A 22,730-nucleotide genomic window follows, 5' to 3' on the forward strand; every position below is an offset into this window, starting at 1 on the left:
CGTCTGTCTTATTCCACTAGAAATCAGGTCCAGAAAAAAGAGTTGAGATTGTGCCTAAAGGTGTTGCATAAAGCAAGTGTTACTCCACTCCAAGCTTGGAAATGAATTTTTCATTGCCAGGTTGAGAGAAACACCAGGAAGGCAATAAAGCGTGCTGGAAAACACGGTCAGTGCGTTGAGTTTGAAAGCATCTCTTCTACCTTTAATGATTCACCATCCCAGGGAACACTCACTCCAGGATCAAAGGGATTGCTCATTCACAAGCTGTTAAACGCCTGCAGGAGTATTTGGAGGAAGATCAAGGTCTGAGATATTAATAGCAACGGGGAAACACATATTTGTTTGGACCACAGGAATTCTTGTTTAAATCAGGTTGTTCCCCTTCGAGCTGTTTGGAATTCCTCAAGGTGCTCCACGTGAATGAGAGGAGCTGCCCCAGCCAAGCCAAGACTGCAGAAGATTGCGGATACCGGCCCAAAGTCAGCAGGTGTTTGCGACCGTCTCACTTTGACGCATCCACCTCGGAAGCAGAGAGCCCGGAGCAGCTCCTGACAAGCTGGAACAAACCATTGGTCACATTTCTCGGTACCCCAGCCACCAAGTCTCGGGTCTCACCAGGCAGCATCTCCCTGAATTTCACCCCATCCCCAGTAAAATGGGGCTGCGGAGACCGTCCCGCTTCCCACACCGGGATTGACAGGGCAGGAAATTCAAACCTGAGGAGAGGAAGTCCTTCTCGCAGCGTTTAATTCAACTGCAGAATTCGTTGCTGCAGGAAGTTGTTGAGGCCGAGAACATAAACAAGGCTGAAGAAGAGACTGGAGAGACACCAAAACCATCCGGCACAGCCACAACAAGCAGCTTCCTCTGACAATGCATTTAATTGCAATTAAGGACTGAAGCCCACGTCTGAGAGCTGGGTGAGGCTGAGCGCCCTCGCTCCGGCTTGCTTCCGAGCTTTTCATGCTGGGGGTGGCTCTGGGAACCTCCACCTGCTCCATCTCCCAGCCCTTTACTCCTGGAAGCCCTTCCCCCACTTTTTAGGGCTTTCCCAAAATTTTTGGGGGGTTGTCACACCATGCCTGGTCACTGCTTGTCACTCAAGCTGCAGGAAAGGGCTTCTATGTCCCTGTGGGGCTGGCGGTCAGTGGGGTTCAGGGGGGCACTGGGTGGGTCTCGGTGGGGAGCACAGATGCAGCTCAGTGGACCTGGAGGAGGTAAATGGGACCAACGGGGCTCCTGTAGGGTCTGGGGGGGGCTCCTGTAGGGATTATGGGGGTTCTCTAGGGTCTGTGAGGGCTGCTGTAAGTTCTGGGGTGCTTCTGTAGGGATTGGGGGGGTTCTGTAGGGCCTGGGGGGCTGCTGTAAGGTCTAGGGGGCTGTACAAGGTGATGGATGGGTGCTGTGGGGGATGCTGGGGATAAACTGGGGACTCGGGGGGTGATTGGGGGTGGAGGGGGGTGTCTCATGGAGGCTGTGGGATCTGGTTATGGGGGTGCTGTGGTTTCCAGAGGTGCTGGGGAGGGGTCTCAGGGGTGCTGTAGGCTCAGGCAGGTGCGGGGGGGTTTCTTAAGGTTAGTGGGGGGTTTCTGAGCGTGCTGGGGGCTCAGGTGGGTGTTGAGGGGGTGACTTAGCATACTAGTGGGGGTCAGAGGGTGTTGGGGGCTCCGGTAGGTGCTGGTGGGGGGTCCGAGGGTGCTGGGCGAGTATCTGAAGGTAATGAGGGATGTCAGGTGGGTGCTGGGAAGGCTTTAAGTTGGTCATGGGCTCAGGTGGGTGCTGGGGAGAGGAGGGGGGGCAGTGTCTTGGGGTTCCTGGGGGGGGTCTGAGGGTCCTGGGGTCAGGCTGGTGCTGGGCAGGAGTGTCTGAGGGGGGTCACGGACCCAGGTGGGTGCTGGGGGGCGGTCTTAAGGCTAGCAGGGAGGTGCCTGAATATGCTGGGGGCTCAGGTGGGTGCTGGGGGGGGTCTGAGGGTGGTCATGTGCCCAGGTGGGTGCTGGGGGCGGAGGGGGGTGTTAGGGTTAGCAGGGAGGTGTCTGAATGTGCTGGGGGCTCAGGTGGGTGCTGGGGGGGGGGGGTCTGAGGGTTGTCTTAGGGATGGGTGGGGGGGGTCTCCGTGTTCTGGTCTCACACAGGTGCTGGGGAGGTCTCAGGGGGACTCGGGGGTGCTGGGGAGGCTCCGCGGGCCACTGGGGGGGGGGGGGGGGTGTCCTCAGGGCCGTTCGGGGTGCGGGGGACCCGCAGGCACCGGGGCCGGGCCGCGCCGCGCCGCGGCGGAAGCAGGAAGCAGCGGGGCGGCCCGGCCCCTCGGCGCCCCGCGTCCCGCCTCCATCGCGGGCGGGAGGAGCCCGGAGCCGGGCGGCGGAGCGGGGCAGCCGCCGGGCGGTGCCGGGGTGAGGCCGGGGGCGCCGGGGGGGGAGACGGGGCGGGGGGCACCGGGGCGGGCGGGCCTCGGCCTCTCACGGTGGGCCCGGGCCTGGGGGGGGCTCCCCGGGCCTGGTGGGGCTCCTCAGGCCTCGGCGAGGCCCTCGCGGGGGTGGGGGGCTGTTTTCTGCTTCAATTTATTGATTTTTTTTTTTTTTTTTTCTTTTTTTTTTTTTTTTTTTTTGTGGTAAATCCTGACTGGATCTCCTCTGCCTCACAGATAAAGAAGGGCGATGCCGTGGGCCTGTGGCGGGGTGCAGGCCCCTGCCCGGCGGGTTTTGAGCCCAGGGCTGGGGCCTGAGCTGGGCCGAGGGAGGCAGATAAGCGCTGTGAAAGCAGATGAGCGTGTATTTGTATTTATATCGCTGTTTCAGGTTCACCAGCAAGGCGAGCAAGCTTTCCCTTGTAAAGCGTTTCTCTCTAAATATTTTGCATTCTAAAGCCTGGGTCCAACACCCTGCCCGTGCCTGGTGCCTCTTGGATAGGGCTCTTGGGTGGAAACCCTCCAGGCCGAGAACTATCGCCGTTTACATTGACAAAGAGAGCTGCTTAGTGCTCTTAGGCTGGTGGAGTTCATTAAAAATAGTACGAACATATGGGTTCCCTGATTGAAAAGGCCTGGCTCTGAGGGGTTGCTGTGTGCTAGGGACCCGGCTCGTTCAGTATCTGCGTGTTTCGGCAGAGTGGGTACAGTACTCCGTTGTTATTATTCTGTCGGTTGTATTGTGGTGATAGGAAGGGAAATAATGGGTTGTTATTTCTTTTTTAAGGCCTCATCTGTTCTCAAAACAATGTGGGAGCGCGGTGCCCTGTTTCCTAGCTGAGGACATGGGTTACAGCGAGTTTGTCAAGGAGCTGCGTTGGGTTTTTAGCGTTTGTGACTTGGAGGGGCTGTCTACAGAGGTATCTGCTCAGAGTTGAGTACAAATGTGAAAGGAAGAGAACTGGGATGTGTCTTGGCATTTTATCATCGTAGGATGCTTCTGCCGTTTGGAAAGGGGGAAATCACCATGTTCGATAGTATTTCTGTAAGGATAATTGTTTTAAGTGGTTCCAGGCAGGTTCTGTAAGCAGGGGAAGCTCACCGAATCTGCTGGAATTCGGCACAGGAGAGCTTCACGGGCAAAAGCTTTGGCACACGGGAGGCAGAGGAAGCTAGATAACCTTTGAGACCATTTAGTGCGCCAGTTGCAGCCTCAAGGCAACTAGAGTAATCACAGAAGCTGGGATAAAAAAAGGACTTTTAATATCCTGCAAATGTGCTGGCTCTTGCTTGTTATGTGAATCAGGGTATTACATAAATCAAAGAGTTAGTAAAGCGATGTATTGTTTTTATAGAGCCAAGGGCACGCTAGGTGCTTTACAGATGAGACAAAAAGGTCCCTGCCTTGGCGAGCTTACGATCCATAATGAGATATTATTGATCAAACCTGCTTTGGGATAGCTTTGCCAGCCCGTGGGGCTGCTCAGGTGGTAAGATCTGGGACAAATATTTGCATGGAGTGCAACGAATGTCGGTAGAATAGGGCCAGGAGCTAATTAACCTGGCAATGTAGCGCAGCATGTTCTCATTGTGTGCTTGGGGTTAGGTTTTAATTTGACATTTTACTCTTTTGGTGTTTCTGAGGCTGTGGCTGGATATTTGACACTAGTGTTAATATACCATCTGACATTAACTGCTTGCGTTGGATGCTTAGGCAGCTGCTGACCAAACAAATAGGGGTTATTTTTCAGCCAGATAATTTTCCTGATCTGATTCACCATGTGACCGCATAAACAAATGTGCAAAAACAGAACAGGGAGCTGATCATAGGGGTAGAGAAGCAATTGCTGAAGCTGGTAGGCCTGTTGAAAAGTATTTTTTTTTCTGAACCTACACCTTAGCATTGTAGAAAAAAACTACTACAAATGCCATTTCTTGAGTTCTGACTTCGTGTAGAAGCCCATAGTTTAGGGGTAGAGCTGTATGCCAGTTCTTTAAAAGCAAGTCAGATTTCAAGTTTGGTTGCCTAATAAGAGAATCTCGTTTCTTGGTATATGCATACCTATATACATACATTTGTGACTGATTTGTCCTGGAGGAGTAGCCAGAACGAGTTGAACAGTGCTTGTCAGCTTGTTCTGGGGTGGGCAAAATGGATCTGTGCTTTCAAAATGCGGGCTCTGAGGTGTGTGCAGAGAAGACCTGTGTGAATAGTGCTACAACTCTTGCGGTACAGCGACAGACTTCGCAGAGCGAGGTGGTGAACTGGGCAAAGCAGCACAGAGGATTCATGAGCTGGTTCCTGGTGTTGGTGGTACTTGGAGCAAAAGGGGGGCAGGGCCCTGGTTGCCGTTTTCAGCGGTGAGCTGGGTGTAGTGGTTGTGCTTCCTGTGTTTTTGCGTGATGGTCCTCAGTCTGTGTTTTCAGGGCAATGTATTGCCTAAACTGTGTCTCTCCAGAAAGAGTTTCGGTTGTCCCAGTTTGATCCAGGTTAGATTTGCCCCAGCTCAGAAACAAGAAGCAAAGCAAGACCTCACAGATGCTCCCTTTCCCCCAGCAGTGTTTTTCCGAGGGTAAATGTCTCTCTGACAATGGGATTCTCAAGTTGGTAGCTATTAGCTTGTCCAGCAATTTCTTTGCATCTTTTCTTCAGCCCATCTGCTGCTCTCCGTGTCGTGAGGCTCTGCCTTTGTGGCAGACTGGGGGAGTGGTAGAGGAACACATTTCTTTTTTTGGCACCTTAAGGTCGATCACTTATAGGTGCGTTCTTACAAACTTCCCTTTTGAAACTTCGTGGTGGGAAATAATTTGCTGTCAAATGCCATTTTGTCTCTGTCTCGCGTTCACAATGCAGTTCTTGTTGCGGTATTTAGTTACGTGGCATTTCTGCACATGAATGACCTGCAGGCAAACTTTCAGAGGAGCGCAGGAGCTTTTGTTGCCTGCAGAGCATGCTGCTATCACGTTGCTGTTGCTCAATAATCAGTTGGCCTGGACATTAGGTTGCGAAAATTTAAACAAATTGTAAACCATTGAACTTTGCCCCACACATACTGCTTATTTCTCTGTCCTGTTCTTACTGCTGACAGGGGATTTAATGAAAACAAATCTGCGTTAAAATAAGCGACTAAAGTTATAGTGTAGGAGAGCTTAGCTTGGCTGCTGTGTGTGATGATCAGCTTTGTATTGCAGGCTCGCGGTGAGCAGTCGCTTTATGGACGGATTCATTTGGAATAGATGCGTAAATGGAGTTTCGTTAATTTCTGGGAAGCTTTGTTAATTTACATAAGCTGCGAATCTCATCCAGTTCTTCTCTTGTCAGGAAATTTCACGGCTTCTTTTAGTCCCTGGGAGATATTGAACCAGCAGAGACTATTAGGACTGCAGCTAAATGTTGTGCCTTTGGCTGCCCACAGGTTTGCTCCAAGAAGCCTTCCTTCTTGCCTAGGCATTGCGGTGTTCCTGTGATCTCTCTGCACACTCTGGTGTTGAGCTGTACAGGCTGCAGTGTGTTTTCTGCTAACGTACTGAATCTTTTCACAGGGATTTTTCATCAGAGGCCATGGAGCTTTCGGCCAACGAGCTCAGCATTTATGACAAGCTATCAGAGACGATTGATCTAGTGAGGCAAACTGGCCACCAGTGTGGGATGTCAGAAAAAGCCATTGAGAAATTCATCAAGCAGCTCTTGGAAAGAAACGAACCCCAAAGGGGACCTCCCCGATACCCTGTCCTTGTGGCTCTCTACAAGGTAAGATGTGTTTTGTGCATGCACAGACCGTCAGAGGGTCGGAAGTTCTTCTTTTGCACCTGAGCCTTTTATTTCCCATTGTGTTTCCTTGATGAATTTTTCTGTGTTCTTTATTTAAAAAGCTGTGAAATGTAGCTTGCTTCGTTCGTCCCATGAGCTGGCTTGAAAACAGAAGACAGCTGACTGAGATTTGAAATTGCTTATGTGTGCTGAAAATTCAACATGTCAACACCTTCTTCTCCTTAAATTATTAAAGAATGAGACTTGGATTGATTCTTTGGGCAAAGATTCCCAGTGTCAGCACCCTCAGTGGAAATGTGAGAGGGGAAAAAGATTCTTAAAGTTCAGGGTTGAATAACAAGGTCCAGGTTCTGTTTCTGATGCAGTCACAAGCTTCTACCTGTCTTTATTCCCCTTGTAGTCTATAAAATAAACCCATTGCCATGATGCTTGATGCTACAAAAATGTTTTGAGGCCCTTAACTAAAAGACCCTGTAAAAATTTTCACGAAGTGGGTGAAAGGATGCAGTTATTAATTAGGTAGGTTGGAGATGTTTGCTACAAGGATGAAAACCTTCCCACTGGCATAATATTATGTAATATTTTAGTGTCATCTTTAGAAAATCATTGCAAAGGTTTCTATTTCGAAAAAAATTCAAACTGTCTTCCTCCTGTCCTATAAAAAGCTGTAAAAATGAGGCAGGAGAACAGGAAACTGGAAATCTGAACTTTCAGCTTCTGTTCTTGTTTTTGCTGTTGATTGACTTTGGCCAGGGGGAGAAACGCGTCGTGTCATCTCTTTAAGGCTAATTTGGGATTCTGGTATGGAGGAGGGAGCTGGTTCCAACTCTGCCAGAGTGTTTCGAGGCTTGACGGATGTTTGCAAAAAGCCTTGAAAACCTTGTGTAAGAGGTATGGCAGAGGTGCAAGCTTTTATTTGATTTGGTGGGAGGACTCGGAAGTGTCTGTAGATGATCCTCATTGCTCTGGTGCTGGATTATTTGCAGTGCTAAGATACAACAACAGAGTTGGGTGGTGTGGGTTTGAAGGCTGCTTAATTTTGTCCCTGGACAGCCCTAACAATAAAACTGGGTGACAGCTCTGTGTACGTGAATAGCATTGCAGTTGAATGAGGAGCCACAGCAAAAATTTGCACATTTGTCTTGCAGCACACAGCCACAACCCTTTGATACCAGTCAGAAGGTGTGTCCTGTTCTGGAGGCACACCATCTCACTGCAGTATAATTAATTCCGCGCCTGTTTTCTCTCACAGGGCCTGCTCACGCTGGGCTTGGTCTTGCTGACTGTTTACTTCGTGATCCAGCCATACAGCCCGCTGCCACCCGAAGCTCCGCTCTCCAGAGCCCATGCCTGGGGCTCCCTCATCGGTCACATCCGGCTGCTCTCTCTGCCTATTGCCAAGAAGTACATGCTCGAGAGTAAGAAAATGATTTTTCTGCTGTAACGTAAGCCTAGCAAGAAATACCAAGTTAAATACCAGCCATGAGAATCCTTTGAGTGTCTCCATGGGCACCGAATAACAAATGTGTTACTGGCGTGGCACCATGGTTTTCTCTTTTCCTACCACTGTTCTTAAAAATAGTATCCCAAGTTCTATCTAGGGCACCTTCCCTTCCATTCATTGGGGCTGAAACGTGTTTTGTCTCTAACGTCATCATTTTGTTCTTGCACATTCTCTTTTCCTTGCTTTTAACACCTCAGAGTTTTTTCTTCCACAAGAGTTCCCCTTCCTCTAAAAATCTCTGCAGTTCTGAGAATCATACTGAGATAGCTATGCTGGGTAAATGTCACCCTTTTTGTTTTTTCTGAGTAAGCAGGCAAGAACAGTTTGTCAACCCAAGCTTGATATCTGTGAGCAAAGTGTAGAAACCTCAACATGTGACCTGGATTTAAGGAAAAGTAGTTTTTGCCAAGCGGTGTATTGGGAAAGGACTGTGGGCTGGAGAGCTATGCTGTTCATAGCAGTTAATGTGACGTTAAGGGTAGTGTGTGTGTGTGAGGAAGCAAGATAAGTGGCTCCCTAATGAGGTGGTCCCATCACGGGGGAGGAACATAATAGATTTTCCTAGGCTGGCATAATAGAAATGGAAAAGTTTGAGTATTTCTTGTTCCCAGTTAATCTTTTCCACTGACTTAGACTGGCAAATGGGCGTAAGCATGGGCTTTGCCTCTTTGATAAAACACAAAGACTGTCAGTAATGATAAAGCGGTGAATTATTTTGAGTGGGGATGTGGCACAATGTTGATCGTCTGTCGGCTTACTGTAAAAACAAACTCCTGTATCCATGCCCTCAACAGGTTTATATTTAGCTTCGGCAGCTCATTGTGTTGGAGTTGTCTGTTCTGGCTCTGACCTTCCTGCTGTGGCTAAAAAGGGCGCCCTGAAATGCCAGTGCCCTTCTGCGTTTTCTCCGTGTGTCTCCCTCTCTTCCGCTGACACGTGGGATTGCTGTTGATTCGGGTTCCTATGGGTGGGACGGGGGATCCCCCATTGTTTGTCTCCTTCCTTAAACACTGGGGTCTCTCGCAGGGAGGAAAAAACAGGGGCGAGGAGATGGCTCCGATAGCCACTTGACATTAGTAGCCTCCTTATCTACTGCATTTTAGCATTGACAAGAGTGAACACCCCTCTACTTCTGTATGGAGGAGGAAGCCAGCGGGAACTTGAGTATTTTTTCAGTGAAGTTTTGTTCAGAAGGTTGACGGGTTCTTCCTTCAGATGCCGCAGGGCCCCCTTGGATGGGGGGAGCCTAGGGAGGCTCCTCGGGACAGCAAAAGGTTGATAGAGCAAGGGCTGACTGAACTCATGAGTCTCTTGCTGTGAAGATAAAAAAGAGCAGAAGCAAGTCTGGGCTACTGATGGGAAAACCAGCTGAATGGGGAGAAGATCGGGCAGCATCCAAAGGAGCAGGGGAAAAGGGAAGGATGGATGGAGAGGAAGGATGCGAGATTGTTTTTTAAATGCATATAAAATCGCTTATGCCTCCGTGAGTCCTGGGAATCTTCTGAAGTGATGAGCAATAGGGTGGGCAGCAAGCCAGCTGTGGGGAAAGGAGGGGAGGTACAGAGGGGACGAGGCAGTTGCTGCTCTGTTTTTCCAGCAGTGTTAAGTTGTGGTGGAAACCACAGCATGTCCCAGTTAACAGCTTGGCTAGGGATGGCTGGGGTAACTTTGATCCTGCTTCGGCAAAAGGAACTGGACTAGACCCTGGGTATTTGAATGGGAGAGCGCAGCACCCAGCCTGAACCTTGGCTGGGTTCCTGTGGGAATCCCTCGTGCCCTGGCTTCCCGGCCGGCAGCTGTGGCCACTGGGGCTGTCCCAGTGTCCGCCCATCCCGGTGGTGCTGGTGTCACCTGCACGGCTTGCTGCTGTATGGACCATGCTAGAGCCATCTGACAGGGATCTGGAAGAGGGATTTTGATGGCGAGGGGCTGAGCGGTCTCCCGAGCTCTCATTCAGCCCTGCCTTGTGCATGGTGTAACGTTTTGCCCTTAATTTTGGCCTTGTGTCTGCTGCAGGGTAAAAGGTAAAGCTACGTCTTGCTGTCCTGTTTGTTGATGTGAGCATAAGGCCGGGAGGTCTTGCAAGCAGGTCTAGCGTTCTCTTGTGCACGCTTGCATAGGAGAAGGCACCGCGCGAGGAGACGGAGCAGCAGAGAAATCCACTAATGAAGGGACTCGATGTACAGACTCCTCTTCCTTTCTCTGTGTAGATCCTGGTAGATGAAAATTTTGAGGGGGTTGAGGATGAAACTTGGAGCTTTCTGTGCTCGGGCACCGGTTCAAATGCAGCTTGGGCTGTTCTTGTTGGAAGCCACCTGTGCGCAGTTTGGAGGCTGCCTTGGCCCACCGGCAGTGCTGGCAGAATTCCCCCGGCCGCGCCGCCCAACGTGGTGCGGACAAAGCCCGGCTGTGGTGAGCGTGGGTGGACCGGTTCGCTTCCTCTGGGCCTGGGCAGGCAGGGGCAGGCTGCCCGCGGGGGGCTGCGGTCTGCTGTCCCCCCGAACCTGCTCGGGGAGCAGTGGGCTTGGGGCAGCTTTCCTGTCTCCGGGATTGTGGGTTGGAGCCCGGTCCCCTGGTAGGTGTGGGCTGAGCAGCCAGGTTTGTGTTGCAGAACAAGGGGAGCTCAGATGCCTGGTTTCCCTGAGAGTCAGAGCCCCGCGTTAGAGTGGTGGTGAGGCTTTGGGAGGAGCAGCGGTGCAGGATATGGCTCCCCTCACCCTCCGGCTCAGGGTGACCTGCCTTCACACTCACCTTCATCCTCATCCCTTCCACCCCAAGGGCCATGCTGTGGTTGACAAGGGCTGCCTGTCTGTCGGTGGCTGTGGGTGGACCTTTGAGCGGCCGAGGTGAGGAGCAGTGTCTGCTAAGCTCTGTCTTGCGTTAAGTTTGTAGGATTAGGTCCAAAGTAAATTTCCTTTTTGCCTGTCTCTCTGCTCTGTTGCTTGCCGGCTTTCTCCCCCGGATCAACTCCCATATTAAAACTAATGTTCCCACCCTTTGTTTCTTCAAAGCTGACTCTTAGACCCTTGGGTTTGGCGTCCGTGCCTCCTCTTCAGCTGTTTTCCCAGGGCTAGGAACCAAGGTCCCTTCGGCTGGGGAAAAGCTCTGCAGAAATGTGGTTTGCATTTGCTCTTCCTGAGCTCGTGTTTACGCAGAGCTTGTGAAAGCCCCACTGCTGGCTCCGGGCTGAGGGAAAAGCCTCCCACCGCCGCGGCGTGTGGCTGTTAGCCGGGTGGGTCAGCGCTTCGCAGGGCCCCCAGCGAGGCCATGGGTTTGCCGACCTCTGGGCTCTACCTGCTGTAAGGAGCACGGTGGGTTTTGGGTGGGCGCGTGGGTTAACTCCAGGCTTTCTAGTGCTGTTCCAAGGAGAAAGTAGGGCCTAGGTAACCTGGATTTGTTTCTCTTCTCTGAGGTAGCTTGAATGGACAACTCGTTCCCTCTGTGTTTCAGTTCTCTGGTACAAAGTAAGCATTACAAGTACTTCCCTGTCCCCTGCAAGCATTAGGAATCATATAATGAGCTTTCAAAGTCTAGTTATCGGACCCAAATGAAAAGAGGTTTTCTCTTTTTTTAACAGAAGTTTTGAAACTACAATCATGGTCACTCTACCTGTTTTTCAGTGGTTCTTCCCTTCACAACAGTGTGACATCCTTATAGCTTTGTTAGTATCTAAATATGAATTTTGATGTCAGCTGGTTGATAACTGTTCCTGCCAGCCACACAGAGCAATGACGTGATGAGCGGAGCATAAAGTTGCTTTTACATTAACTTGTGTGTCTGCCCATGGTAAGTTCAGTCCTTGCATCTCAAAAACCTCAGCAGAGCGGGTTGGTCGGTGGCAAACAGGCTGTTGTCCAACAACGTGACAGTTTGGATGTTGTATTGATAGCAGGGGTTTGTAGTGACCTCAAGGAAAATCCAGTTTTGCTTCTAGTGAGACCCAGTCCTGACCACATACATCCCCCACAGTTCAAAATCAGCTGGATCAGAGCACCCCCAAAATCAGATGCAAGCACGCACATGGCTCAGTGTTGGAAAAGGGATGCGGTGCAAGTTACCCCCCACTCGGAGAGGACTCCTTGTGTTAAATACTGCTTTTTGCCTAGACCTCTAGGGCTAAAATAATGTTTATGGGTTTTGAACATAATCTGTTTTAGAGAAGGGAATCCTGCTGGCAGAGCTGTGTATAAGCAACACCTTGTAAATGGCCTGTCACTGTCACGTCCCAAGGCCCGCTGGGTGCCTCCAAGAGCTGTTTGTGGGGACGGGTCGCAGCAGGCTGGGTTTCTGGGAGAGGACAGCAGCCTCTGCCCTCTGGCCACCTTCCATGTAGCTGGAGACTTGCCTTGGCGTCAAGCCAGCTCCTGGCTTCTTTCTGATCTTAACCCTTTGCAGGCAGCCTGCGATGTGCCGGCCACAGCCATGGTGCTCTCCGCTTCTCACACTCCTCTCCTCCCTTCTTACCGTAGCCCTGAAGTGCGTTTGTCCTTGCCACAGCTCCAGCATCCATCACGTCTGTCTTGCGCGAGGGTGGGCTTTCTGCTTCCCGAGCTCAACATGGGCTGAGCACCCAGGTATTCAGCCAGCCTCTCCCCGTGGGTTTGCAGCCCACGGTGCCTCTGACCTGCTGGGCTCAGTGCTGCGTGAGCCCAAGGAACGTGGGCCTGCTCTGAGTGAAAGGCTTGCACAGCAAGGCTGCTTGGGAGGTAAAGCAGGGTCTGATTTCTGACTTCTTGTTTGCTTCAGCATGGCCTTCTCCCTTTGCTTGCAAAGGATCTTACTTTTTTTTCCTTAAGCAAAGTCAAGCTGGTTGCTTCTTGTGTTCGTGCTTATGCTCATGCACTGGCTCCGGGGGCTGGAGCATTCTGAGGTGGATGTGAGCATGGTGTGGGTAGCAACGCTGTGCAGGGCTCCCTCCCCTCACCGCACAGCTGCCAGTTTATCTGATACTCTTTATGTGTCTGTAAACAACCCTTTGATAATATAACCTGAGAGTGACCAACAGACACGGGTGTTCATTTGTTCAAAGGGGAAAAAAAAAAAGGCTGACTTTGCAGTGCAGGGTGGTGCCAAGCTGTTTTCATATACTGCTTTAGTTTGGCCTCTGTTCAGCCAGTGGACTGTTTATTTGGATTTGCTGACAGTAAACTAACTCCAGATCATTGTGGTAATCCGGAATGTGAAAAACTCTTCCTTTTGCTTCTATATTTTGATGCCTCCAGAATTTGTTGTTTCCTCATTTGCAGAGCAAGTGAATTCTCTCTTTGGGTTTGCTTCCCTGGAAAGAGAGTGAGTGTGCTGTACGTGGCCTGTTGCAGAGGCATTTAGCAGCCCTGTCAGCATTAGTGACACGGGCACATCAAACCTTTCACAGACTGAAGCCGCCGTCGGGCGAGTGACAGTGACTGGGAGGGATTTGCTTCAAGAGCGTGCTGTTCCTCTGAGTCACATTGCTCATGCAGGCACTGCCAGAGCAGCACAAGCTTTCTTCTCGGGCATGCACCCAGAGGTGCAGGCTGGAGTGGACTTTGGAGGCTTGGTCCCTACTTTCAGTTTTGTAGATTGGTAGGTGCAGGTTTCTCCTGGAAATAATGCTCTTTCTCCCCAGAGGACTGTGAATTCCTCTTGGGCTAGGCTGAGCAGGCTTGATTTCACAATGTCTAGCTGGATCAAAATCATTCTTGTGCTTTGCTACAGATTGGGTAATCATCCTAATGGGTTTTGACCCATTAGTGAAATGAATGAGTAGTTCTTCGAGCTGTCGACTTCTTACCCAGAACAAAAATGACAGTTTCTTGATGGATTTATTTGTAGCTGTTATTTTGTTGCTGGCTGTTCCTAAAAACGCTATGAACCAGACTGGGAGGTATTTCCTTCTCCTGGCATAAATATATTAAATATATTCAGAGCTACAAAAAAGTTCAGTTTAAGAAAGAGGTGAGGATCTTGTGCTGAACAAGGACCTTTTTTGTAGTATACATTTAAAACCCCACTGTGATGCATTCCTTAATCAGGACTTCCACACTGTAATTGATAAGCACTCCTGATGATTCCTGTCTGACTTACCCAAGAACCCATCAGTTTAGCCTGGCTTTGGCATGACATTGTAAAGGATCAAATTAGTTTTTAGCCTAGTGAAAAATTTCAGGAAGATGGAGCTTGGGAAACGTTGCTTTTGGTCCAAGTGCTGCCAGCGTCTCCTCTGACCTGTGCTACACAGTCATTACAGAGCTCTTAATTTCTGTATCTGTAAAGTAAGGATGAGGAGATTTACCCATGGCATAGACTGTGATCATGAATTGATGTCCATATTGCTCTGAGTTTTTAAGATAGTGTTTTATCTTTCTGTAAAGTCTGGGAAAGGGGATGTGGTAATAATCATATAGTATATCCTGCTGCGGTGACATAACACAACAAGGAACAAGCTATTTACTTCAGGAGTATGGTATTTATAAGCCTGCAGTGGTCCCAACGCAGCAAGTGGCTAGTTGTACCGTAGGAGCAAGAACAACCTGGCCTGCATGTTCTTTGGCTGTCAAAGTAATAACAGTAGGTTATGAGCTGCAACTTCACTTTAAGGTTAAGGGCTAGACCTTGCAAATCCCTGTCCTTAAAATAATGGAAAACAGCACTGTAAAATCCAGCATCTGGAAACTAGATATTTCCAGTTGGAGGGAGAGCTGCAGCCCTTCTGTGGTGATAGTAGTTGGACGTCAGAGCACTGCGGATCTCATGGGCCCTTCATCACTGGGAATCTTACAGGTGGGATCAAATGTCTCTTTAAAAGCTCTGCACTATGTCAGCCTTAAGAACCAGCTTCTGGTTGGGCTTTTGCTATGAAAATGAATGGAGAAGGTAAGTGTCCCACAAGCTGTCAGATGCACATCTGTGAAGGGCCCCTTTGGCCAAGGGGAAAGTATGGTCGCAGACAGCAGAGGGTAGGCTGAGGTCTTGATCCCTTCCTTTGAAGGGTTTCTTCAGATCCATCTTGAAAAATCCCCCGACTTCTACAAATGCACAGCTGCGGGTAGACGTTGTAGAAGTGGCAATCAGCGTGTTCTTCTTGTTGGATCTAGCACGTAGGAAGAAGGTTGTGGCTGTCAGTGCAGTACTGTAAATGAGTCACTGGGTCGGGCCCGCGTGAGTCCACTCCCAGCCTGAGCTTACCTTTGAATTAGCCAATGTAGAGTTGGCCATGCTTTTTGAGAGCCCTGAGGTTTACCTGCTGACCTACCCTGATTGTAGTTCCTGATGGTACATTGGATCCTGTGAGGGACAGTCCAAAAGTGTTGTGGGTGTTAATGGAACAGCCAGGCTTGTACAATGGACCTACAAGAAGGGATGGAGAAAGGTCTTCTGACCATTCAGTGCGTAGGCCAGTCTTTCGTGAGAGCCCCAAGTTCATCCTAGTCGTGCTGAAATTGCTTGAGTGCTCTGGGCACTGGTCCCTAGTGAGGTGCGTGGTGGGACTGGGGAATAGCATCAGCCCCAGAAAGAGGAATTGAGGATTTGGAACCAACCTTTGCAGATTGTGCAGCTGCTTAGTGTATTAGACAGCCCTCTGGGGAGCTTTCTCCTAGTTATCATGGGTGATGGTATCAAGAACCTGTAAGGACAGAAGACCTGGGGGGACTGTGAAGTGCCGGGGGAGTCTCCCTTCCCCTGGACCAGACTGTCCTGTGCAGACCTAGCTGTTGCTTGCCTGCTGCAGACTTCTTCAGCCTTGCAGTCCTGAGTGCTGGGGAGGAAACCAGCTTGGGGAAGAGCCAACAAGCTGCCTCAGCACCTGCAGTTCCATATGCAGGGGATTTTACGTTTTCAACACTTCGTTAGGGTCAGGAGCAGCCCTTGGCTCCTTGCATCTTGCTGGAGCAGACAGTCCCCCTGCTTCAGGGCTTCCCTTTGAACCTGCTGCAGTGCCGGACTGATATTTCGCCTTCCATATGGTCCCTAAAGAGACCGGGGCTGCTGCTGAGGTCTTGCCCTCGGATCTATGCGGGCAAGTTTCCATAAGTTTTATTGCTTCGCTGCAACGGGTAGAAGCAGGGCCAGGTCTTCTCAGTAACCTCTCAGTTTCCAATCTGATCGTCCACACCCAGTATCTCTGGGGTTGTGCGCACACACCCCTCTATAGTTCTGGGGACAGCCAAAAAACTTGGGAGATCCTATGTGAAAATGGCCAGAAAGGGCGGGGTACTCATTTTAAACTGATTGTAAGTTGAAAATTATTTTTCTGCATAGTGGAAAGTACAGTCATAAACTCCTTCTAGCATTAATCATAGAAGTGTTTTAAGAAAGGTTGCCATCTCTTCGTCTGTGCTGTGTTAGCAGCTGAAAGTCCCCAGCCCTGGCTCTGGTAGGAGTTATCCCGACACAGGGGAGGAGACAGCTCTTGTTCTGGAGAGCTAATAAAGCATGAAAGTAAATACTAGGTGGGTATGACCGACGGGGAACTGAGGTTCTGCTTAACGTGCTGAAGATTGCTCCTCCAAGAGGGGTGAGAAAGTGCAAGCGTGGAGGAGAGGTTAGTTGGGACTGGCCCGCGCTTCTGTCGCGTAAGGGTTCGTTGTACGTGTCAATACTACAGCTGCTTTCCTGCACTCAAACTCCACAGGGATGACTGCACACGCCCAGCACTTTAACATTTGAATGTGAGTGGATGGGACTGTGGTGTGACGGCCGCACGTGATGGTTGTGCTGGGATGAAGAGTGCATCTTTCTTTTCAATTTCCGAGCAGACTGTGCGTGCGCACAGACAGCGCGCCCGACTTAAACCAGAATAATCCCCCAGGGTGTCTGGGCAGGGTGATAATGTAAAAGGAATGCAGGGAGGGTAATCGAAAGAGAGAATGAGCATCCTCGGTAAAACTCCTGCCCTGGTCCCCAGTGTGCCGTTGCGTGCCCTCTCCTCTGTGCGCGGTCTCTTCTCCCTCCCTCCCTGGGAAGGGCAGACGCTTCTCGCTGCCCATACTTGTCATGCCAGTCACACGCGTGCTGGTGCACAGACTAACACCCTCAACAATAAATCTAAAAGATTAATTACCAAAAAAAAAAAAAAAAAAAAGAAAGAAAAAAAAAAATCCCACAACCCCACTTGGGGCATTTGAAATGCGTCTCAACCGTGCTCCGCTTGGGTTATTCACGGGGAGAAGAAATAACCTCCTGAATCGAGCAATTGAGAATGCAAATATCCCAGCCTAGCTCAAAAGAGGAATCAAGCTCTGTACTGTCAAGCTGATTAGCATCCCCTTACGTGGGGTACTGCCCTGAGCCCAGAGAGAAAATTTCGGGACAACTCTGCTTAACACTTTGGGATGAGGTTTCTGAGTTTTGCCCAGAAAGAAATTGTAATGTTGTTTCTCGCTGTATCATCAGAGACCAAAAGATACCTTTTCTTGTTCTCTTCATGGCAACTGCCCTTCCTCTGGTGAGATCTTTCAGGCTTTTGTTTCCTGTCACTGACCAGCTGTTTTTTGTGAGTTGAGTTGTTTTGTTGTTGTAAAATTGAAGCTTTCTACAGGCACTGGAACAAAGATTTTTCTCTTGTGAGCAGTGAGGGAAAGTACATTGGAGCAGTTTCTCATGGGAGTGGGGACTTCTGCTTGCAATAAGGATTTTACTCTTTCCCTGAAAGCAGTGTAGACGTGTCTTCCAGAAAGACGAGGAATTATATTCTGATCCCTTTCAGTCCATATCCCAGCAGTAGGGTGGGAAATGCAGCATTTGGGAGTTGATTGGAAATACTCAGAATGAAAAAAGTAAACCGAATCACAATCTGCTCCTTGTTGTTACGTTCCAGTGAACCTAAACCCTCTGTAACATTCCTTGTTATCGGTTGCAAATGTCAGAGGGAAAAATAAAACAAGAGCTTTCCTATTAAGTGCTGTTCATCAGTTACAACCAGTGTGCAGGAGCGTGAGTGTGGCTGGAAACCACGATGGCAGTAACAGGCAGGCTGCGTGCGTACCTGAAAAGCTGCGGTGCATGCTTGTTTCCCAACTTTATTTTTCACACAGGTTTCACTGTCTCTTCCTCCTCCCCTTTCCCATCTGCTCCGTTTCCCGAGTGGGTGGCCTGCGGCAGTGTCCGGGAGACATGAGCTGCTCTGACATGTGCTGGCACCGACCGGGGCGGGTGGGCCTGTCGTGAGGACAGATCCGTGGATGGTTCATCTGAGGTGTGTCCTGAGCCGTGTCCTGAGCCTGGGGTTTTTCCTAACCCACCCTGACAGATCAGGCATTCGGGTGGGTTTGCCGCCACTGCCCGAATTAAAGATTAAGGCTGCAGAACCAGGGCTGTCATTGCCACGAGATTAGAGACGCATCCTTTTAGTGTGTGGCAGCTCCTGCAGATCCTTTAACACAGAAATACATGGGGCGTTCAGCGTTATCGGCTCTTGTTCTGTTCATTCAGTGCTGCAACATGGCTCTTCTGTTAATGTTTACTCACTTTTTTGTGCTGGGAGGGCTGTGAAGTTGGAGGAGGGAGGCAGGATCCAGGCATCAAGTAATGGTTTCCCATAAAAATCGAATTTTTGAAGATGTAATCATATGCAGTGTACATTGTAGGCCAGTTCAGCCGATTGTGGCGTAACAACTTCTGGAATTTAAAATGGATATAGCTGCGGTCCAGGGGTTTCTCATGCTGCAACTTTTCTCCCCATTTCATCTTCAAGTCAATGCATGGGATGAATGAAAGCAGCAGCAGCACATCTTAGTGAAATCCCGCATTCCCCAGCATCTTCTGCACATCAGACACTGGGCAAAATTTGCCTAGGACAGAGTATTTCTGAATTAACACAGAAATAAAGGGGAGTGCAGTGATTTCGGGAATGTCTTAACTGGGTTCATAGCACCAGTGCTAGCCGTGTTAGAGTTACGCTTTTCAGCCTGGATCTTCTTTTTGTCTTCTGGCTGTCTCCTTGAGAACGTGTTTGGATTGATCTTTTGCTTGTGGGCTTGTTTCAGTTTTAACTGCACTATATATGGTTGTTGCCATCCTTCTGTTGATAACGAAAGGGTAGTTTAGCCTGTATGCTGTATGTACAGAGGAGTGGAATTTCCATAAAGCTGTCCTGTTTCTCACCACCCCGAGCTGTAGCTCCAAAATCTGCAGCCTGTGCTGGCAACGTTCTGTGATGAGTTCCCTCCCTGGTGAAGCTCCCTCTTTTTGAGTAACTTAACAGCCATCATAAGCTGTAAGAAACGTCAGTGTTTCATGTTAGGGATAATGAGTTTATCATGGAGTCTGTCTCCTTTCCATTTCATTTTTGCTCTTATTAAACACTTTTCTCTTGTTTCTTCCCAAGAATGCCAGGACTGGTGGGCAGCAGGTTGCAGACAGAACGCTTCTACGCTTCCTGCAAACTGCACAGTCTGTTCTACTGTGAAAAGCCTTCAGATAGTGACAGACTTCGGAGAACTATCAGAAAAGCTCCAGAGGTCTCAGCCTTTTCTAATCAAGGTAATGCATGGATATGTAAGGCTGGATGGCCAGTCCAAACTCTTGAATATTACCAGCCAGAGACCCCTGCCCAGTATTTTCAACCACAAACTCAAACTGCTGATTGAGGTAGACCGTGTAGCAAAGACAGCATTTTGCCTCAGTTTAAAGATGTCAGGGAGTGAGGAGCTCTCCTCTGACTAATTAACATTATGCTTGGAAACTTAGCAATCTAGATGACTGTTACTTTTGGATGTTCTTTGGCGGGATGGAAATAGGAGAGGGGAAGAAGCTCGGGTGCACAGCTTTTATCTTTGTTTTGTGTCATTTAAGACAGGGCAGCATCTCTCCTATGAAGAACTGAAGCATTTTCAGTCCCAGGACCCAGACCTGGCAGAGGTTATAATAGAAGAAAATTCAGCTGAATTGTGGAGCTGTCCATTTTTCTTTCCCTGGTGAGTCAAAAGACAAAACACATGATGGATGTGTGCATCCCTTCAGCAGGCGTGCCCAGGCTTTTGCCAATGTGAATTACCAGGAGCCTGCAAGTTGCACTTGAACTGGAGGGAAGGGGAACAGGAGTGGGTGAGAGTCTGCTGTTTACCTGCTGGCACTCATTTGATCCGAGGAGAAGCCTGCTGTACTAAAAGTGGAGTGTTGTGGCTGGGACTTCACATATTGCTCCCCTTACAAGACAGAAACATCCCAGTGACTGCTGTTCTTCAGTCATATGTTAATTATGTGGGTTGTGGTCTGATCACTTGCGGCAGCTGGTTTACATTTCTAATCACCTCTGTACTCAGTGGAAATCCTCCACCATTAGCGTGGACTGAGAGGAGATACCATGACTTTTGCAAAACACTGAAGTAACAGAAAGCTAGGAGATCCTGCAATTTGTGTTTGGTCACGTGCAGGAAAAATGACCAGCCCTGATCCTGACCCCCTGTTAACTAAAAGCTTTTTGCTGAAGCCTTTAGTGTGGCTACAAGATGTGTGAACAATTCAGAGCTCTCTAAGGTTGCAGAGCAACCAGTGTATTAGCGAAGTCTGTTCCTGTGGAGAAGGGTGAGGAGTAACGTGGGAAGGTGCCACCTGGTGTGCAGTAGACTCGCTGGCACGTTGGCACCAGCAAGGGAGCAGTGTCCGAGCAGACTTGGAGAAGGGCGTGGTGGACGCTGTGCTGTGGCCAATGCTTAGATGGGATCTTCTTGCGGCGCTTCTCGACCGCAGTGCTGGTACACGGATGATCAGGGTACAGAAGTATTAATCATATCACGCCACTAGACAGAGATGTAAAAATAACAAGCCCCACCCTGCCTTTTCCAGTTACATTCCCTGGCCTAGAGAACAGACTTGGATTCCCCCCCGCCTTGCCATGTGGTTCCAGTTATGGTTGCGTATCATACCACCTTTTTGCATCTTTTATGATTAATGGATCCAGTCAATGACTCGGATCATTTTAAGGGAAGAGGGGAGGGAAATGAAGTTTAGACATCCATGGTGATCTGTTTGTTCCTTGTTTATGCGGTGCTGCTGCAGGTACAAAGAAGGAAGATATGAGGGAGCACAGGTTTAGAAGCTGAGAGGTCAAATTTTGCTCCTAGACGCTAGTCTACCAGCAGACTGTTTATCAAGCATGAATATTTGTGAAGAATTTTGATCTTGGAAGTAGCCTTTTAAATATGAGTGTTGTCATTGCGTGATATTCCTTTAACATGGGTTGTTTTGTTTTGTTAGGAACAAATCTGTGAATAAAACTCAGATTCTGCACGAATTTTTTCCCACTTCCTCTTTGCTGTCCTTCCCCAAGACGGTGTCCCTGGAGAGCTGCTTCCTCATCCGCCATCCAGATTTGGGGAATAAGGTGAGAAATTCATCCCAGGGACATTGTGGGATGTCCCTGTCTGTGAGAAACTCCAAAGCTTTGGAGGATTTGCAGGACATTTTCAGCTGATACAATCCTGACAAGAAAGATTTAGGGTTGCTGCAGCACCCAGAAGTTGTGTCTAGCTTTGGGCGGGTGGTATCCATCTCCCTTGGCGGTTAGAGATGCCCATGTGGTGTCCCAGCTCCGCTCACGTTTGTCCTGGCCTTTCTCTGGAGCTGTGTGAGGCGAAGGTCTTTTTGTGCACAGTTGGGCAGAATTCATTGAAGAGTTGAATTTTAGGAGCTGTTGCTGGCAGTAAGCCTCCCCCATGCTGAGCTACCTGCCACGGAGATGTTTCACTGAACATGGTGACACTTCAGGCTTCTAGCCTGGTCTCCGCGCTTTCTCGCGGGCTTTGTGGGTGTGGAGGGCCTGCATTGCCTTGGACAGGAGAGGGGAAGAGGACTGTTGCATGCAGCTGACCTCAGCTGTGATCTACTGGCACAAGGGGGGAGCAGCAAACCTGTGGTTTGCGCTGTCTCACCTTGCTGCAGGACAGTGACTTGCCCCTTTCTTGATCAGACAGACCCAAGTAAAGCTAGCAAGGCTTTTGAAATATTCTCCTCTCATGCCAGAGCTACAGTTTGCACAGCCTCTTTGCTGTTGGAAGTGGGCAGCTCACCCTGACCGTTGTACCTCTGGACAAGTGCAGAGGACACTGTGAGATGTTCAAGGTGGAGCTGGAAGCTGGAGATTTGGGTGAGTACCGGTACTGTAGCATGCAGGGTCTGGGAGATCCCTTGGAGACCAGCTTCCAGCTGGGTCTTTTCTGCCTGACACCTGCGAGGGTGGTGTGTGCTGTTGCTGCCTCCAAACTGGTGTGTGCCTGCTTGTCGCAGTACAGAGGAGTGATCATTGACCGGGAGTTTGTGGCCTGGAACACAACCAGCAGGATGCCGTGAGATGCTCGGTGTGAAAACTGAGCAGTGTGGGCTACACAAGGCCCAAAGCTCTGCCGGGAATCACAAACCCAGCATGTCACTGAGGGCAGTGTCTTTCCAAAGAGCTTCTGCACACCCCCATCACTTCATGGGAAATGTGAGCAGTCATTAAGCGTGGATTCATCTAACACGGCCTCTTCATTGCGTCTTCCAAAGGTTATGCCAGCGCGGATTACTGGATGATGAGCTTCATGGCCAAAGGGACAGAGCCGGCGGTTGTTTGTGATGGAGCTGCCAGCTAAGGACAGTGGGGTAGGAAGATGGAGCTGTTTCCTGGAAAGAAGACTTTCAGCTTTGAAGCCAAGGCAAAGTCTTGAAAGCGATAGAACTGGGGCAACTGGGGCAGGCAGCGTTGCCACCCTGCATGTTTACAGTGTTTAAAAATGACTGTTTTCCTGACCCTTGAGGTAATTCTTTGCTTTTCCTCAAATGTGTTTTGAGAGAAGCTCAAGCTATTTATGACCTTCCCTGTCGCCTCAGGTAAGCCCTGGGTTTGCAGCAAAGGGTTTTTTCCAGGAACAACAGAGGGATTTCTCAGGATGAGATTCACCTTGTGTCCTTTGTGTATTGTGGCACTTCTGAAACTTCCTGGGGGGTTTGGGAGTGGAGGGGGTGTGTGACATTTCTGTGTGCATTCCTCCTGAGGAGGAAGCTTTGAGCCTGTCTTGTCAGGCCAGCTCTATAAAGGGAATGAATTGGTGACGTGTCCCAGCTCCACCGCGTCTCTCCATCACATG

At 49.6% G+C, this 22,730-nt stretch overlaps 1 protein-coding gene across 4 annotated transcripts; it reads left to right on the forward strand.

Annotated features, from left to right (window-relative positions):
* Positions 1-2,313: 2,313 nt before the first annotated feature.
* On the forward strand, positions 2,314-22,692 carry C25H6orf89 (chromosome 25 C6orf89 homolog). Of its 4 annotated transcripts, none has more exons than XM_075442799.1 (8): positions 2,314-2,393; positions 5,951-6,158; positions 7,432-7,597; positions 18,992-19,146; positions 19,459-19,580; positions 20,863-20,989; positions 21,628-21,751; positions 22,150-22,692. In XM_075442799.1, exons 2-8 carry the CDS (start codon positions 5,970-5,972, stop codon positions 22,233-22,235), a joined length of 969 nt encoding a protein of 322 aa, XP_075298914.1. In that variant the 5' UTR covers positions 2,314-2,393; positions 5,951-5,969; the 3' UTR covers positions 22,236-22,692. The 4 variants fall into 4 exon arrangements, with proteins under 4 accessions (XP_075298914.1, XP_075298917.1, XP_075298916.1 ...); XM_075442802.1 differs by lacking the exon at positions 2,314-2,393 and adding an exon at positions 5,091-5,648; XM_075442801.1 differs by lacking the exon at positions 2,314-2,393 and adding an exon at positions 5,091-5,606.
* Positions 22,693-22,730: the final 38 nt, after the last annotated feature.

This window comes from Opisthocomus hoazin, chromosome 25 (assembly GCF_030867145.1).
Source record: "Opisthocomus hoazin isolate bOpiHoa1 chromosome 25, bOpiHoa1.hap1, whole genome shotgun sequence".
Lineage (NCBI taxonomy): Eukaryota > Metazoa > Chordata > Aves > Opisthocomiformes > Opisthocomidae > Opisthocomus > Opisthocomus hoazin.